We start from the raw sequence: 18,295 nt of genomic DNA on the forward strand, positions 1-18,295 counted from the left end.
ATGTCCAGCTGTATGTGGGCCTCTTGCATGCATTACAAGAGTTTAAAGGACTAAGGCTATTATATTTATGTCCATAATCATTTCACATAGCCATGTGTATACGCGTACTGCGTGACGCGCTTTGCTCTATCCAGAGCCCTTGCGCTTGCAGTAGCGTGCGCCCGCCTCTTGACTTGTGAAACAAGCGCGCCCGCAGTGGCGCGAAAGCACATGGTTAGGTGAAGTCGACGAATCCAATTCGGCGCGCGTCCTGGTAGGTTATAAACCTACAACTTTATATTAATTGAAACAGTGAAATTTATGAATGATGATTAATCACTCTACACTCGACTGTCACGTGACTTTTTCAACCCCTTCTCTTATCTAGCTGGTCCTGAACGACTATTCGAAACCCTAACCCTCTCATCTGATCCCAACCCTAACCTTAACCCAATCCATAACAAAATTTGTTGAGCCCAGCAGCTTTCCTTCCTCTCTTCCCCCGTCGTCTGGAGTGTGTGATTTTTGTCGATGTCCGAGCTCTTATATTTAACATAACATAACATAACATTATAAATAATGCCTCTCTGGGCATCTCAAAAAGAAATTCATAGAAAATGAACACTTTACGTTTGAAACCATATAATTACAAACTTTTAAAAAATTTAACTAAATACCTTTGATATTAACCTTCTTCCTCTTAGCTACCAATGGATTATCTTTCATATAACTTACATAACTATTCCTATTAGACACAGACACATCTATCCTATCAAAGATGTCATATGAAAGTTCCCAGTGATGACCAAGCTTATTAGCTTGATATCCATGAAGCCGAAAGGCATCTAATCCCCTCTTGAAACCAGTAACTGACTCACTAGCTTTCACAAGTGGTGGTAGACTGTTCCAATAGCGCAAGACCCTTTGGGCAAAGAAATCAGTCTCATTTGTGGTGAATCTATGAGTCTTTGATCTAGCAGCAACGGTCCTACCAGAACGACCAAATAAATCGGAACCATAACCCACAAAGCCTTCCTGGATCTTGAACATCTCAATGAGATCTCCACGAACCCTGCGTTCAAGCAGGGTTGTGAGGTTCAGCTTATCCAGTCTCTCTCTGTACGTCATGAGTCCCAATCCATCAATCATACGGGTGAACGATCTTTGAACACCTTCCAATTCAAGAATCAGTGACCAGTTTCCATGCCTAGCCATTGGAGCCCATGCCTGTGAACAATACTCTATATGAGGCTTTACTAAAGACTTATACAAGCCCAGCATAACGCTTTTCTCCCTCGATATAATATTTCTTGTAAGCCAGGCAATGGTACTATTAGCTTTAGCAATGCACTTTCTCACATGACCCTCAAAGTTGAAGCTGGTGTTAAAGACAACTCCAAGGTCCTTCTCGCTTTCAACACATCTCAAAGGCACACCACCAAACAAGTACTGATTCTTAGGATTACAAGAACCAATTTGCATGACCATACACTTATCTACATTAAAATTTAAACACCAACGAGACTCCATTAGTTTATGGTTAACTTTCTGTGATTCGACTCGGTATTTTCGTCCCGGCCTAGTGGGACGATGCTTGCTCGCCAGTTAAGCTTACTGCAGTAGATAACACTAATTTCTACTAACTGTAGAATATTAAGTAAAAAATGTGTCCAGTATGGCGCAAATGCATAATTTGATTATTTTTCGACGCTGTCGTCGGGGTGAGAGTTATCCGAAATAACTGCATGCCCCTACGATTGCGTCACCACTGGTGAGCAAGCATTTGTTTGTTGTTTAGTTGTGTTGGAAGGGAACATTACTTGATTAATTCATCCATTGGGATTTTAATAACGATGAGCTATGATATATATACCGTTCATCTAAGATTATTGGATCAATTTTATTATATGATAAGATTTTATAAACGAACTTGGCACACAAAAGATTATAATGCGGAGGTTGGCTAGCTCTTTTATAATAAATACGACACTCCAATTTACAGAATGCTTGTTATAGAATAAAACAAATAAATATTATCAGACTATACTTGCAGCATGAGTAACTGGTGGATAAGCCCTCGGTAAAAACGGATCCGGAAAAGTCATTGTGGCACTTGGGTCCTTGGTATTGTCGTCGGTATATTGTCCATTACCTACGTTCTGCTTTCATAGTTTAAACAATAGTGAGTTCTAAACATAAATATAACAGCTTTAAACCGACTAAGTATGAATAAATGAAATACCTGACAATCTACACTCCTATAAAAATGAAAAAAGCATGAGTAACTCGTAATGATGTATGATTTCTAAAAACTCTAAATTAAATTTGACGCTCACAGGTCCTCATGATCATGTGATCGCCGCATGAGGTTCTGTAAATGCGCAGGGCACCTTCGAGCTTATATTATTCACCTTACTGAGGCAGTCAACCAACGCGCGGCTTTATTTTTATAATATGATATGTTTTGATTGTTATTAATAAATACCAAAATTTAAATTTGTTTTCCTAAAATTTGTTTTCCTAAAAGCATATGCTCAATGCTGAAACCCTAACCCTAACGATAAATTAAACTAACTTCCTTATACGGTCATATCACGTGATCAAGACAGTTTTTCGCCAATATTTCGTCAGGGGAGCATTTTACCCCTATGTCATGTTGTATCACGTGGTGACCCCCACGGTCGCTTCACTATAGAGTTTCGACGATACAGGGGGAGCCGCGCACTCGTGCGCGGCGGGTCATACAACGTATGACAAATGTCATGGTGGTGATTCAGAATCAGCGTCCGAAAATACATCGATTGAAGTTGGTCTCAACTGTCAGGGGCCCTTTTAGAACAATATCGAAGATCGACTGTAGAGTGATTTAGCACGCTTGGAAATTTATATGTTATAGGCCAAAAAATAAAAATTTTCGCGAAAAAAAGCACGCGCGGAAAACAAGCGCCGTGTTGGAGGACTTCGCCGTTTCAACGCGCCGCGCAAACTATAGCATTCTTGCTTCGCATCGAAGAGATTTGACGAGATCGTTGCTTTGCTTAATTTACCTGGAGACCCCAGGCTATTATGTTAATAAAGATTCGGCGGAATGACAGGCTGAGCGCCGCCCAGTAATATGGGCAGCGCCCATCCAATGCAATAATGCTTCTCGTAACCAAAATACATCGAATCAGGTAGATTTTAAAGAGCGCGATTAGATCTCGACCATTCTGTCAGAACAGTCAAAATCTAATCGCGCCCGATTTCAACTGTCAGGGGCCTTTTTAGAAAAATTTCGAATATTGCATATTGACTGTATAGTGATTTAGCATGCTCGGATAATTTAGCATGCTGACCTCAATTGAGCTATCTCAATTACTTAAACCAAAGGCAGTTGGCAAAAGGAGTCAGTTGCTTGTAAGAATTAGTCACTAGATAGATTAGAAACAAATAAAGTTAAACAGCCTTATAAGATACCATTTAGCAATCAACCTTGGATCACAACTTTGGCATAAATCAAGACAATAATTTCAAAAAATATAGATATGGTTCAAACTTAGAACTTTTAAAATGAATGAACTTTTAAAATAGGATAATGTTTTAATTTGATAAATTTTAAGAATATTGATTTGATAAATAATTAATTTTGGTGGGAAATATTTAGTATATATTTCTTCACATAATGTGATGATGTGATGTCATGATGTGATGTCATAAATTTTACTTTACTTTTTTACTTTAGAATTTCTGAAAGTTTCGTAAAATTTCATTGATTAAAGAGGGTTTGGTTTGCCACATTCAAGTGATTTCCCAAAATGTCAAGTTGATTGTTCACGATTAAGCCGAGTTATGATCATTTGAAGATCTAGAAAATGCTCCCTTCACGCCACTGGTGTCCAGTACTACAGGAGGAATGCCGTTTGAGGCTTCACAGTTCCTAAAACATCTCGCTGAAAAGATTAGCCAACGGTATTGTGATGTGATGTCATTTGTCAGACACAGACTACCCAGAACCTGTATAATCTCTATCAGGGGTTACAGAGGTACCAGACCTCTTCAACCCACGGCGATAAGTGATTTGAACCTTAACCTGATCAACACTCCTGAACCATAAAAGGTCATGGAGTGCTTGTTGTAGGAGGTGCACCATAAAAATAAACTTGCTCGGATTTAAAAATTTTTTTTACCATTGTTTTCTAGAGACTGTGAGAATTTTCACGATACCAAATTTGTTTTACCTTTTTGGAAAGATCAGTGAGTTTTGCCTAGGTGCCATATTTGATGGTGCGCGGCTTTTGGAGCAAAATTAGCTGTAAAAGTCGCGTAATTTGACAAAATTTGACCAAATTCGTTGTCTTTTGTCGTATTATTTGGATATATCTTCAGTTCCTTGAATGAGATCATTCTGAAAATTGGTGACGACCTTCCAATAGGGCTTTTACAACTGTCCGAAAAATTTGGTGGATATCGGAGTTGATATAGTGATCAAAATGGGGCAAAATACGCTGCTTTTAGCTGTAACATAATGTTTGATGGTTGGATATGCTTTAAACTTTTCGGACACCTTCCTTGTAAATCTATGAGTAAGCTTACCAATTTTTGTTGCAATCAGAGGTCGGGAAGAATACTTAATATCTATTTGTTTGAAGAAAATTGTGCTGGCCGAAATTAGCGCTAAAAAACCATCCCACAGTCGGCACGCGCGGCGCACTACCTACTTGTTGGGTGTGGGTCTAAACTGCTTTTTGTTGTGATGTGAATTTGTGGATTTTATTTTTATAGTTAATGATAATAATAATTAATTAATGTTATTTTTATACAGCACCAAAAGGTTAAGTAATTTAAATTTAACCCTTAGGTTCAGCTGTAAATGACAGCTAACACTATTAATGCTAAGTACCAAACAACAAGTGGGAGGTGGATCGTTGGTATACCATTAAATCGATTTAACACCGCAATTCCAGTCGCAAGCCTGGGACCACTACTAGCATAGTCACAACATCTACAAAGCTGCCATATAGCCTGACTGACAACTTTCTCGACTGACTGACAATGTTTCTTCTTTTCCCCATTTAGAATACAAAGATTAGTACATTTTAGCTTATAGCAAAACAAAAATTTAGCAAAACAAAAATTTTATTTACCACAAAACAATCAATACATATTTAATATTATTATACATTTACAAATAAATCTAAATTTAAATTCAGCTATATACACAATACACAGCCCGCCGCGCAGACAGCCACACGTTGCTGAGAGATTCTCAGGTGCAGATGTAAGCGCCGCGCGCGCGAGGTTTGTTATCTTACAATTACATGTCACGATATATTATTAATTATCAGAGAATTTTAGAAGCAAAATAATAATTGCATATTGGGAAAATTTCGGTCGTTAACGCAGTACAGGGCGTGGACACTGCAATGCTAATAACGGAAAATTTTGAGGCACGAGTTTCATTCAGCTACCCAATTTATATGTGACATGTACTTGTATTAAATTCAGATAAATGTTAGTAACAATCGACGTCAACATTGTGCAACTGTAAACTGCAAAATGTTAACGTCGATTATCAGTTTTAAACTATTTTCACAACTACAATTAAATACATTTATTGAGGACCCCCAGTGGGAACTAATGCCTCGGTAAATGTAACGACCATTACAGGTTGTATGTCAATGTAAATGGTTGTTGCACGATAAAGTTATCTTAAAGACATCCTAAGGACTATCAGACATCGGTTTTTAAAGCAGTTTACTCCCATCTATCACCTAAAGATTATCAGACATCACTTATCCTTATCCTCCGGAGTGCTACAAAGGTACTTTAATCATTAACTAAATTTCGAACAGTAGCATCTTTTTGTGATAAACTATGTCTAGAATACCAGTTGGCTCAAGACATTACAATCTGAGATATCGAGGGAATTCTGTTAAATTCCCCAGCAACGGCTCTTGTCCTACTGATAAATGTTCAAATTGTTTAACTCTATTAAGAGAGAATGATAGTCTTCGTCGGCAAATTTCTTTTCTCTATAAACAATTATCAGAAAGTGACAGTGCACTCAAAGTTCCCCTCAGCGATGGTTCACTTATCCCTGTGTTGCCCCAGGTACCTGATCACTGTGAACATTCTATCAATGTTCCCCTCAGTAATAGGTCATCCTCGCATCTTGTTTCTGAGTTAACCCAAGAGCTATCCAAATTAGCAGAAGACAGTGAACATTCAGCAGAAATTATCAATTTGGAAAATCCCAAACACTCTGTAAATGGTGACAATGATGTGACCAACTCTATCAATCCATACCAAGATTTGAGTCGAGGAGTTTTTCAGTTTGTTGACACTGCCAAGTTAGATATAGAAACCCACTATACTCATAAGTTTGAGAATAGGGCAGTTGCATATTACGGGGACTTTCCCTACGCTTACAATGGAGGCTTTCATAACACAAGGCCAGTAGCAGACAATCCATACCTAAAGTCTATTTTAGAACACTTACGCTCACAGTTCCCAAAGTTGAAATTCAATAGTGCTATGATTACCAAGTATAGAAATGGTCAGCAAGGAATTCCCTTTCACTCGGATGACGAGAGGTCAATTTCACCAGGCTCCATGATCTCCACCATCTCTTTAGGGGCTACTAGAGTCCTAAGCTTTAGATCCAAACTTAGAGCTCATATTGCTGACCTCACCCTCTCCCATGGTGACATAATGAATATGACCAGACAATCCCAGACCAGCTTTGAACACAGCCTCATCCAGGACAAGTCTGAAACCATGAGAATAAGCATTACTCTGCGCCTAATTGATGGCAGCGCAACCTTATCTACTCTGTCTGATGTTTCCAGTCAAGTTAAGAACACTGAACCCTCGGTCCCTAAGACTAGATCAATAGAACATTCTGGTAAATCTTTGTGTGTCTACATTAGCTCTAGTATGTTCTCCAAATTAGAGGGAGAAAAGCTATCGTCCAAACATCATGAGGCACATGTATTCAGCTACCCTGGTGCCACAGCCAATGCAATCAATGAACGGTTTCAATCAGATGTAAGAAAAGACACTCTTAATACCAATAATGTGAAAAGCATTGTACTTATGTGTGGTACAAATGACGTTTCGTTTCTTTCGTTTCAAACTTTTCGTTTCAAACAATTGTATTGAAAAACTTGTACTTTTCCTTCACAAGTGGGCACCTGGAGCTGATATTAAAATTGTTAACTTATTACCTCGGGAGAGTTTCTCTAGAAACAAGGTTATAACTGATATCAATGAGTGTATATCAAATCTGCAAAGAAAATACACCTATGTAAAACTGCTCTCAACCGAGACAAATCGTTTCTTGTTTAGTGATAAGAAAGGCTTTAGAAAATCGTCATTTTTTAGTGGTTATGGAGAGGATAATGTCCATCTCAATGATTATGGCATAGTTAAATTAGCAAGGCACTTGAAGTATCATGCACACCATTAGAATACTGCTGAATACTGACATAACACTCCTACCATCAGTTTTATTTTTACAGTACGACATCCAGACAAATACAACCTGCTTTTATTCTGTTTTTTAGTTTAAACACAACTTTACAACTTTTATTCATTCCATTGTGAATTAATAAGATTCACAAGATGACAAATTTTAATAATGCAGCTGATAGGTTTCACAACCTCTGCATTGGTCATTGTAACATTCAAGGAGGGCTTCTCAATTTAGCTAAAAGTAATGAACTTTCCCAACTTATTAGAGATCATAAATTAGACATACTTTCCCTAAATGAGATGAATCTTAATAAGCTATTATGTGTGAGATAGATTGTAAAGTACCTATAGTTCCTAAATTTGAGAAGGTTGAAATTAGAAATCATTGTAAACGTAATGTTAAACAATTCTTAGACTATCTAGATACCTGTTCTGATTACAGTCCACTATTGGAAAGTACAGATGTTGAAGCTATCACTGCTGGCCTTTGTCATCATATTGAACAGGCATATGCAACCTTCTTCCCTTGCAAGACCATAGAAAGGCATGAAAAGTTCATACATAAACCTTCTACTGAACTTTTAAATGCCATTAATCATACACATTTTCTTCTAAAGAAATTCCGTAAAAAGAAGGATAAGAGAGACAATGGAAATTGCAATGAATGTGGTACATGTAGCAAATGTATAAAGTGTAATGAGGCCTGGGATTGCTACAAGATTCAGAGAAATATTAGAAATAAATTAGCTAAAACCTGCAAAAAGGCTAATGTAATCGATGATCTACAAGTTAAAAGTGCCAAGAATGATCTTAAAGGGATATGGAAAACTATCAAACTGGCATCAAATATGACCCCTGGTACAACTAATTGTCAAACTATCAATGAGAATGATCCTGAGCTATTTAACTTTCATTTTGCTAATGTTGGATCAAGATTACAAAATCAGGCCCCCAATATTGAAAGAGTTAGTTTTACTGATTTTTTACCTCCTAGAACTTCTAATATCTCATTTGATAGATTCCAAGAAATAAATGAAACTGATATCCTAATGTATGTCGAAACGCTCAAGAATGAGAGAAAAGACAATTTTTTTTTTTTTTTGAGAAAAGACAATTTTATTATTTATCACCAATTCAATACATAATCAATAAATATATATCCGAATAAATTTGATTAGAAATTAAATGATACAAGTATGCTAGCAGCTAGCGCGCTTATATTTGAGAAATATTCACGCTGTTAAAATGGGTTTTACCACACCGCCACTCACATTAGCACAGTTGGTGAACGGACCCAGGCGCTGTTAAGCTTTTATGAGCCCTGGTTGACTGCTGAGAGTGGCGAAGGGGCTGATATTAATTTTATCTTAGTTTAACCTAGATTCCAATAAAATTTTAGTTTTGTGTTATAATTATATGATTTTTATGCGATATTTAAGTTACAGCTGCTCGCAATACATTATTGCTTAAAAATTGTTAAATATGCTCGCTATACGCTTAATTTTAGATACCGTATGTATATATACATATCAGCTCATAATACCAAATAACAATAATAAATAAATTAAAAGCATTGAAGAGGTCCAAAACCAATTCAAGCATGACACAAAGTTGAATACATTTTCATCGGAAGCTGCAAGCTTATTAACGTTTGATTCCGTACGTTCATGATCCGTTATTATGCATTCACCTTCAGGCGGTGTCGACGGATCATGCGAAAAGGGTTTTTGACAGGCTGTGCCCTTACCATAATTAAACTGAACCATTGCCTGATACGATGTAAACAAGAGTGTTGGATAGGTGAGCCGCGCAAACGCTCGCGCATTTGTGTCGCTCTGACAAATAGCACTTGAATAATTTAGCTATTAAGACGTAAATCGCGCGTTACGTAAAGTATTATTTTTCCCTTCGGATAAAGTGAACGTTACACCCGCGTGTAACCTGCTTTAATGTTTTGTGTGCATGTGTGGTGGAGTGAGTGTATAATGTAATGATTGAATGAATCTTTTTTCTTTGTGGTGCATATATGATGTGAGTGACAGGTGTAAAATCTAAAATATATAAATATAAATGGGGGTCTTTTCATAGGAAAGTGTTGAAGTTTAAGTCCTGCCAGTTAATATTGTCAGGTTGGTGTTGAGCCTTCATGATAGAAAGCTTCGATCGGGATTTAATTGAACCTAGTGAACCTATTTTACCACGTGCATTTGACTGCTCAAGAAACCTATTCTATAAATTTGCCCCTTTATATGCGAAATTGTGAGATGAGTGTGGTGTCACAAATCTGTCATCTCTGAGCTCAGACTTCTTAAAGAGAGAATACATGGATATGGGCTGATGACTCTTCACTATCTTCATTGTTTCAGTAATGCATCTGTATCTATATATGTTATGTACTGTCATTAGTTCCTTAGATTGGAAAATAGGTTTTGTTGATTCTCTAGAGTGGAATTCTGCCCCAAGTATTTGGCAGCGATGTGGCCTTGCTTGTTTATCACCAGTCTTCCTCAAGCTGATACATATAGAACACGGTTTAATGTGAGGTATAGTTGATTCATTTGATATTTGACCTTTCTTGTTTATACTGCACTGGATTGGCCTGCTACGAGAACAAGTTTTAAACTTGTCGCTAAATGCTTCCGAGTCCCCAAATAAGATTCGGACACATTTCTTCTGTGCAAGGAATAGTGGTGAAAGCTTATTAATTGATACACCACCCCATACAGTTATACCGTATCCTAGATGAGATTCAAAAAGAGTGTGGTATATCTGTTTGTACAGCTGGCTGGGGAGGGAGTTTTTTATTCGATAAATACGGCCACATATGCTGTTTAATTTCTTAGTTAGTTTCTCGATATGAGGTGTCCAACTCAGTTTGTCATCAATAATTACACCTAGAAATTTCGTTTCAGTAACCTGTTTGATCGGGATCCCATCAATTTCTAGATTCAAGTCATTTTCAGTATTATCAATGGTCTTACGTTTAGTAGGCGAGAAGTACATGTAACAAGATTTTTTAACATTAATGTGCAGTAGGTTATGGCGCATATATTGGCACACAGAGTCGAGAATTTCATTCGCTATTTTGTATGCTTGTTCCTTAGTTTCAGCAGCTACAAAGATGTTTGTGTCATCTGCAAATAGTACAAATTTTCCTAATGTACTACATCTATAGATGTCATTTATATAGATAAGAAAAAGCAAGGGGCCCAAAACGGATCCTTGAGGTACGCCTAGTTTAACTGGGAGAGGCTCTGATTCTTCACCAAGTACACTAACATACTGGTATCTATTATTTAGATAGCTGGAGAGCAGCTTTAGTGCGTTTCCTCTAACTCCGTAATTACTAAGTTTCTTAAGTAGCATATCAAATGGTAAGGTATCAAATGCTTTAGAGAGATCGATAAATATTCCTAATACGTGGTTTTTATTATTCCGTTTTTCTTCGACGTGATTTACGGAGTAGTTAAGAGCATGACTTGTCGAGTGGTTTTTTCTAAAGCCGAACTGATTTTCGAATATTATTCCTCGAGATAAGAAAAAGTTGTATAATCTACTGTAAATAATTTTTTCAAATATTTTACCAGGCCTTTCAATTATTTGACAAGGCCTCATATGACAATGTGCCTCTATTTTTACTTAAGCAAGCTGTACCACATTGAGCCACTGACCCACATTGTCAATCTGAGCCTTAATACAGGTGTTGTACCAACCCTTTGTAAAAATGCTAGAGTAACTCCCATCCATAAGGCAGGAATGAAAGATGATCCTAATAATTACAGGCCAATATCCATCCTTCCACTTGTAGGAAAACTTATAGAATACTTTGTCGGCAAGCAACTCACTGATTACATGGAAGAGAACAAACTTTTCATCCGGCATCAATATGGCTTTCGGAAAAATCACTCCACAACTTATCTGATGTACGATCTGATGGACGAAATATATATGAGTAAATCTAAGTCTTATAAACCAGGAATCATCTTTCTTGATCTTAAGAAGGCCTTTGACACAGTGAATCATGAAATATTGCTTCAAAAATTGGCATATTATGGAATTGGTGGCATTGCTTTAACCTGGTTTAAGAACTTCTTATCTTGTAGATATCAATGCACTAGGATCAATGGCAATCTAAGCTCATTTTTAGAAGTTCTGAGTGGTGTACCACAAGGAAGCATCATTGGGCCTATATTATTTAGTATCTTCATAAATGACATCATTTATGCCTGTAACCTATCTAAGCCCTTTCTATTTGCAGATGATGGTGCACTATTCTTTGATCAAACCTGCAGAAGCACATTTATAAACATGAAAATAGAACTTATGACAATCTTTAAATGGCTCAGTGTTAATAAATTATCACTCAATGAAAAGAAGACTGAATTTCTATTGTTTGATTCTGTTGACCAACATGATGAAATAACCATTGATTGTAATGAGGTAACTTTCACAATCAAGGAGTGCAAAGAGACAAAATATCTTGGCCTCATTCTAGATAGTAAATTAAACTTCAAAAGCCATGTAGATTATATTATTAGGAAGGTCATGAAGAGAATTGGTGCCATGTATAGAAGTAAAGCACTGCTACCCATTAAATATAGGAAAATGTTTGCCAATGCACTCATGTTGCCACAATTCGATTATTTAGACACGATCTATTGTAGAGCTGGCAAAACAAAACTTGCTGAACTTGACACTCTGTACAAAAAGGTAGCCAAAATAGCTCTCAACGTTCCAAAAACAGAGAGCAGCCTTAATGTTTATAGAGACATGAAATGGTTACCACTCCATCTTAGACGACAACTCCATCTGTCAAATTATATGTTTAGAATCATCCATGACAATTGTCCTACAAACTTTATGAACAAATTTAGTTACATGGGCAATTCTCATAAAAAGCGTCACAAATCACTAATAGAAATTTTTTCCTCCAATTTCTATAAAAGTTATATCATGCGTTAGCTTATAAAGATCTCTATTGGACATCATTGTAGTGTCAGCAGTTTGCAGACTTTTTAGCTGCTAAATTGACCAATCAGTGTTTAAATTGGGTGTCCGTCCGTGACGTTTTTGTCACGTCCGTGACGGGTTACGGACAGGACAAAATAAGAATTGTCACGTCCGTGACTGGTCACGGACAGGACAAAATAAGAATAGTCACGTCCGTGACTTGTCACGGACAGGACAGAATAAGAATAGTCACGTCCGTAAAACATCACGGACAGGACAATTCTTATTTTGTCCCGTCTGTATGCACTTTTAGAGTAGCTGAAATCTAAATTTTGGCAACCTTGAACACCATTCACCTCCCTCCTACATTCCACAAATGAGTGTTATAGTTGTACCATTGTACAAATTGATGGGATAATTCCACTTCCTATCCGGTTACATTCCATGTTTCTATGTTTTGTTCCTCGATTAAGCTTTTTGCACTTTTGTACCATGGATATTGTGTTATCATAGCACTTTGTGACTTGCCACTTTAGGGGTTCTGAATCTTGTGTGAGTGATAAGTCGTAAATCGTGATTGATAGGTCGTAAATTGTGAGTGATAGGTCGTAAATTGTGAGTGATAGGTCGTAAATTGTGAGTGATAGGTCGTAAATTGTGAGTGATAGGTCGCAAAATGTGAGTGATAGGTCGTAAATTGTGAGTGATAGGTCGTAAATTGTGAGTGATAGGTCGGGATACTACTCACTAATGTGGTAATGAAAGGATGTAACTTATTAGAACAACTTACCTGGTTCAGTTTACGGTTCTGGGCTTACAACACCTTCAGCTGAGGTATTTCTTATACTTATGCTAATTATACCTAAAAATCCATTATCGTGTTACCTAATAATCGACGAGAATGCATGAAAATGTTGATAAATCTTCAGTTAATTTGTATTCCCAAATGATTATTGAGGTTTTAGTATACCTGATAGAATCAATTGGAACACTCTAATTGAGGTATCAAGGAAGTTCTAATGCTTGAATTCAATTAGAAACTCTAAAAAAAGTGTCACAGACACGACAAAATAAGCCATAGTCACGTCCGTGATGCATCACAGACGTGACAGAATAAGACATTGTCACGTCCGTGACTCATTTTCAGGCGTCACGGACGCGTCACGGACGTCACGGACGTCACGGACGTGACGACACCTTTAATTATTCTCCACAAATAATTTAATTGCAACAACATTTTAGGTACAAATTAATTCATATTTGTCACATAGATAAATTGGCCAAGGAGGAATATGTTAGTTCTTGTCCCATTGAAATTGGACCATAAATAACGGTACTACATAGGATAGAATCAGGCGTCACGGACAGGACAAAGTGCTGACACCTCTGAAAAAAGCCTGTTTTTTTATTAATTATTTAAATTGATAATCAGTTTTTAAGTTATTCATGTTAAAAGTGATGACACAGTAAATTTCAAACGTTTATCAATCAATTGGTGCTTGAATCAACGTTTTGTTATTTACTGAAATGAAATGATATGAGATTGAAAATTCGAGGGAGTAAATGACGCTTTTTATGAGAATTGCCCACATATCAGGAGGTAGTAGGAGCGGCGAAAGCTGCAACCTTTATGTCAATAGATCAACATCACATAAAAACTTTCAATACTTGGGGGCAAAATGTTGGAATAATGTTCCAACAGATCTACGAAATCTGCCCGATGTTAAAAGCTTTAGTGATTCGTATAAGAAACAGCTACTATCATCTATAACAACAGACCCTAATTATACCGTCGACAATTCATATGAAAAATTTTACACTGCAATCATAGTCGACGATAACTAAGTAACTTCTAATTCTTTTAAATCTGTGGCATATATAATTGATGTATCGAAAAGATATTCCCTTTTTTACCACCTTACCATTCTGATTGATTTTGCACATGACTGACATGTTTTAACTGGAGAAGGGGTTCCCACAGTGGTAGTTTTATAAACCACTTTTAATTTATTGACCTATTACACTTAGTGGTAGTTTTATAGACCACATTTAATTTATTAACTTATCATACTTAGTATTTATTTTTGGTGACTGTATCACCCAGTTTTAACATTTGATAATTGTACAGTTTATTGACGACACATTGACTGAATGTTATTTTATATTCTAATCTATATTCTAGATATTTTATTTATTTTACAACAGACGACAACTTCCTGTTTTTTCTTCTATATTAGTTACTCATATCTCTTGTACAGACTTTTACAAGGACATTGACAAATGATACTCACATTAGGCATTCATTATTGCATCTAAATTATTTCACTTGCATTAGGCTTAGAAATTTATTCTCTGGTCAACAGATTTCAAATGTTTAATTAATTTGTAGTATGACAGTAAGGTATATAAGAAGTTATTTAATTTTGCTTGGGCTATTATATTGACTAGGTATTGAGGTTTAATGATGATACGGAATTTGAATTCTATATAAATTTACACTATGTGGTTGGGGCATTTTGCATAGTAAATATGGTTACTACTCATATATATCATATTATTTGATTGGTATTCGATTTCTGATTATTTCTTAGGAATATGATTATTATATCTCAATTTGGCTTTAGGTAGGGTGCCCCGCTAAAAGAACTGGATTCTTCCAGGAAGCATCCCGTGCACAGACCTTGGTCTACATATATATTAAATTATTAACCATTCATTCTGTATGTGCACGAAAATTTATTTCAATCAATCACTAAATCACATCTCGCAAGTTACTAATTCTTTGCACTATATATGTTACGTCACTATAGCATATGTCATTCATATTGTACGTTATAACTTATATAAGATAAAAATAAACATTTTATAATTGTTTCAATGTTCAACACTGCTAAAAAACAAATACCTACTTGCCCATCGATTAAGCAGTCGCCAAAACAAGGCTCAAAGTTAATTTACCTTCACACCTCGTTTTGGAGACTGAAGGATGTCAATAAATAAATAATGGATAACTTTAATACTGAATGTGATGGATAATCAGTAATATCAATAAAATCCACAATCACTAATCATGTTTTCGATGGGCAAGCACTCGCAACTGGATGCTGAAACAAACGGCGCAAGTCTTGCACCGTTCATGCAGCATACGTCGCGAGATATCATGAGCTCCGCTAACTCTGCGATTCTAACGGATGAATTAGGCTACCCCGACAGAAACACAGGTAACAGGGGGTTGTGGAAGGACACGAACACTGTTCGTTAACTCGTACCCCGGGTACCCCCTATATAGATCTATGTCCCGCCGGAGAGAGCCCACCACCAGTCATATCGAAAGCAGCTTTTAATTCTGCATTATAAATATCGCGTCGTCATAATAAATAATATACATTACCACTACACACTTGTCACTACACACTTTTATGCACAGTACAACTAAAATATTAACAAGAGACAGAAGAGTTTTACATCGGCTCAGCACCGCAAGGACGTTGGCTATACACGTGGTTCATAAATTAGTTTGATTTGGGTACGGTTCGACCGGGAAAGTGGTCGGGGTTGTTGTAGCGTGAGCGTAGAAATAAAACAAGCTGTTAACACGTAATCATAGAGGCTGGGGAAGAACAAATCGTTAATAACAAATTATGATAGCAATCAATGTTCAATATATATAACAATCTCCCTTCGGCAAGTTATAGCTAGTCGGCCGATACAACTAGCTGCGCTCGCGTTTAACACGAGGAGCTAGGCGCGCGCGCAAAATTGAGGTCAGGAGGACTGTCACTTTTTAGCGCTGACTAGCTTAACGTCGCCGCGCGTTCCATACATCTGGAACAACTTTTGTGACCAAACTGGTCTTTAACTTTAACTGTCAGAAAACAGACATAAAAAATACTTTCTCCCCACAGGTCGGGACAAAATTAGCACCATTTTGCTTCTTAAACGTTAAAAACTTGTAACTTATATTTCCATAAAATTGGATTAGCCACGTTCTCTGTCGAATTATTAAAATACATAAGTTAAATCAGGAAATCTGTAAAATTTAAAATAATGAGTGACTCTAAAAATGTGATAAAAACAGCGGTTTGACAAATATTACAACATACGGGTTTACAATGATTTCAGTTCGTGATTACTCATTCTAACTCATGGTTTTCATTTTAGTGATAGCATCACTCTTAGCACTTCTGGTTGGTCTCAAACGCGGTTCAGGTAAGGGTGCACCACCTGTAGCTGTAGGTTTGGACAACTCAGACACCCGGACTTGCTTGTCGTTGGTTTTCAGGGGGGAAGCAACTTTCGGTTGAGGACGCTCAGTCACTTTAGACGGTGAGGTATCCCTGACTGGGGACGCTGGTTTCGCCACAGCCTCAAGTCTGTTGCCGTTCGGAACTCCTAGGTTTAGTGCATTCATTCTCCGTCTTTCCCTTGTTTCATGCAGCTTCTGGAACTTAATGTCAGAGCGAGCTATCTCTCTGGTTAACAGCGTTTTTTGCGGACTAGTGATTGCTTTTCGTTCCATCCTTATAACGGGGGTGTGTCGTGGTTTTATTGCGTCAGCGTGTTTCTTTACAATCCTGTCTCCGTGTTGGACCACGTAATTGTTCGAATTATCACCGAGTCTTTTGATTACTCTAGCTTGCTCCCAGTGGCTTTTGTCGTCCATTTTGGCGAAAATGAGCTGATTTTCCCGGAACTCTCGAGTTCTGGGGTGTTCGTTAATTGCAACTTGCAGTTTCTCAGATTGCAATTCCTGCTCCCTCATCCGATCGGTTGGTTTGATTTGGTGTAGTTTAGATCGCAGAGTTCTGTTGAACGCTAACACAGCTGGTGTTTGACCAGTAGACGAATGGGGTGTGTTGCGGTAAGTTAGCAGAAAATCGTTCAGATTCTTGCACACGTCCTTACTGGTTACAGACATCTTTTTCAGGGCGGATTTAAACGACTGAACAAGTCGTTCGCAGATTCCGTTTGATTTGGGAGAATACGTCGGAACAGTCACGTGCTTTATACCACAGGATTTCAGATATCCCTCAGTTTCATCCGACACGAACTGTGGTCCGTTATCCGTTACCAGACAGATTGGGATACCTGTACGAGAGAATATGGATCTAAAAGCACGTATTGTAGCACTAGATGTTGTATTTGTGTTCATTTGAACAACTTCAGGCCACTTGCTGTAAGAGTCTACTAATAATAGCCACATGCTGCCCAGGAATGGGCCCGCAAAGTCAGCGTGTACTCTTTGGAAAGGTGCACTGGTTTTAGCCCAGGGGTGGTCAACGACTTTAGTCATGTTCTTACCATACTTGGCGCATGTCTCACACGTCCGAGCAGTATCCTCGATTTGTGTGTCAAGATGTGGCCAGTAAACGTAAGATCTGGCCAAGGATTTCATACCTGTTACTCCAATGTGAGTGGCGTGCAGAATATCCATTACAGTGCTTCTCAGTTTAGCGGGAATCACGACACGGGCTCCCCAAGTTAAACACCCAAGTTCATGGCTCAACTCGTCTCTTCTAGTCCAGAAAGCTTTGAGATCACCGTCACATTTCAGATTCTTCGGCCAACCATTCAGAGTGTATTCCAAAACTCTGCTCAGAATCGGGTCCTTACGAGTGTCGTTCGCCACTAACTCAGCATTGAGTAAAGTCTCGCTCATAGTCAGTGCGAACATATCACCAAACTCGTCTCTCTCCCTCACAGGGTGTGTTACCGATTTTGGCAGCCTGGATAACATATCAGCGTTAGCATGATCCTTGGTATTACGATATTGAATGTCATACTGGTAATTCATAAGGAATAAAGCCCACCTAGTTAAGGCCAGAGGGGGGGGTAAGGGGTCAAAAAATTCTACCAAAATATTATTTTCTAAATCGATTTAATTTTTGATGACAAAAACATTGCTGCTATTCAC

General features: G+C 37.6%; 1 protein-coding gene across 1 annotated transcript; it reads right to left on the bottom strand.

Annotated features, from left to right (window-relative positions):
* Positions 1-16,309: 16,309 nt before the first annotated feature.
* Positions 16,310-17,636, bottom strand: LOC134825700 (uncharacterized protein K02A2.6-like). Its single transcript, XM_063837907.1, has one exon. It carries the CDS (start codon positions 17,582-17,584, stop codon positions 16,520-16,522), a length of 1,065 nt encoding a protein of 354 aa, XP_063693977.1. The 5' UTR covers positions 17,585-17,636; the 3' UTR covers positions 16,310-16,519.
* Between the last annotated feature and the right edge of the window lie 659 nt (positions 17,637-18,295).

Source organism: Bolinopsis microptera, unplaced genomic scaffold (assembly GCF_026151205.1).
Source record: "Bolinopsis microptera isolate Bmic1 unplaced genomic scaffold, MBARI_Bmic_1.0 sca18, whole genome shotgun sequence".
Classification (NCBI taxonomy): domain Eukaryota; kingdom Metazoa; phylum Ctenophora; class Tentaculata; order Lobata; family Bolinopsidae; genus Bolinopsis; species Bolinopsis microptera.

Bases quoted from the DNA above. Each gene is read 5' to 3' on its own strand.
- LOC134825700 (XM_063837907.1), bottom strand. From the start codon at position 17,584: ATGTGGCTATTATTAGTAGACTCTTACAGCAAGTGGCCTGAAGTTGTT.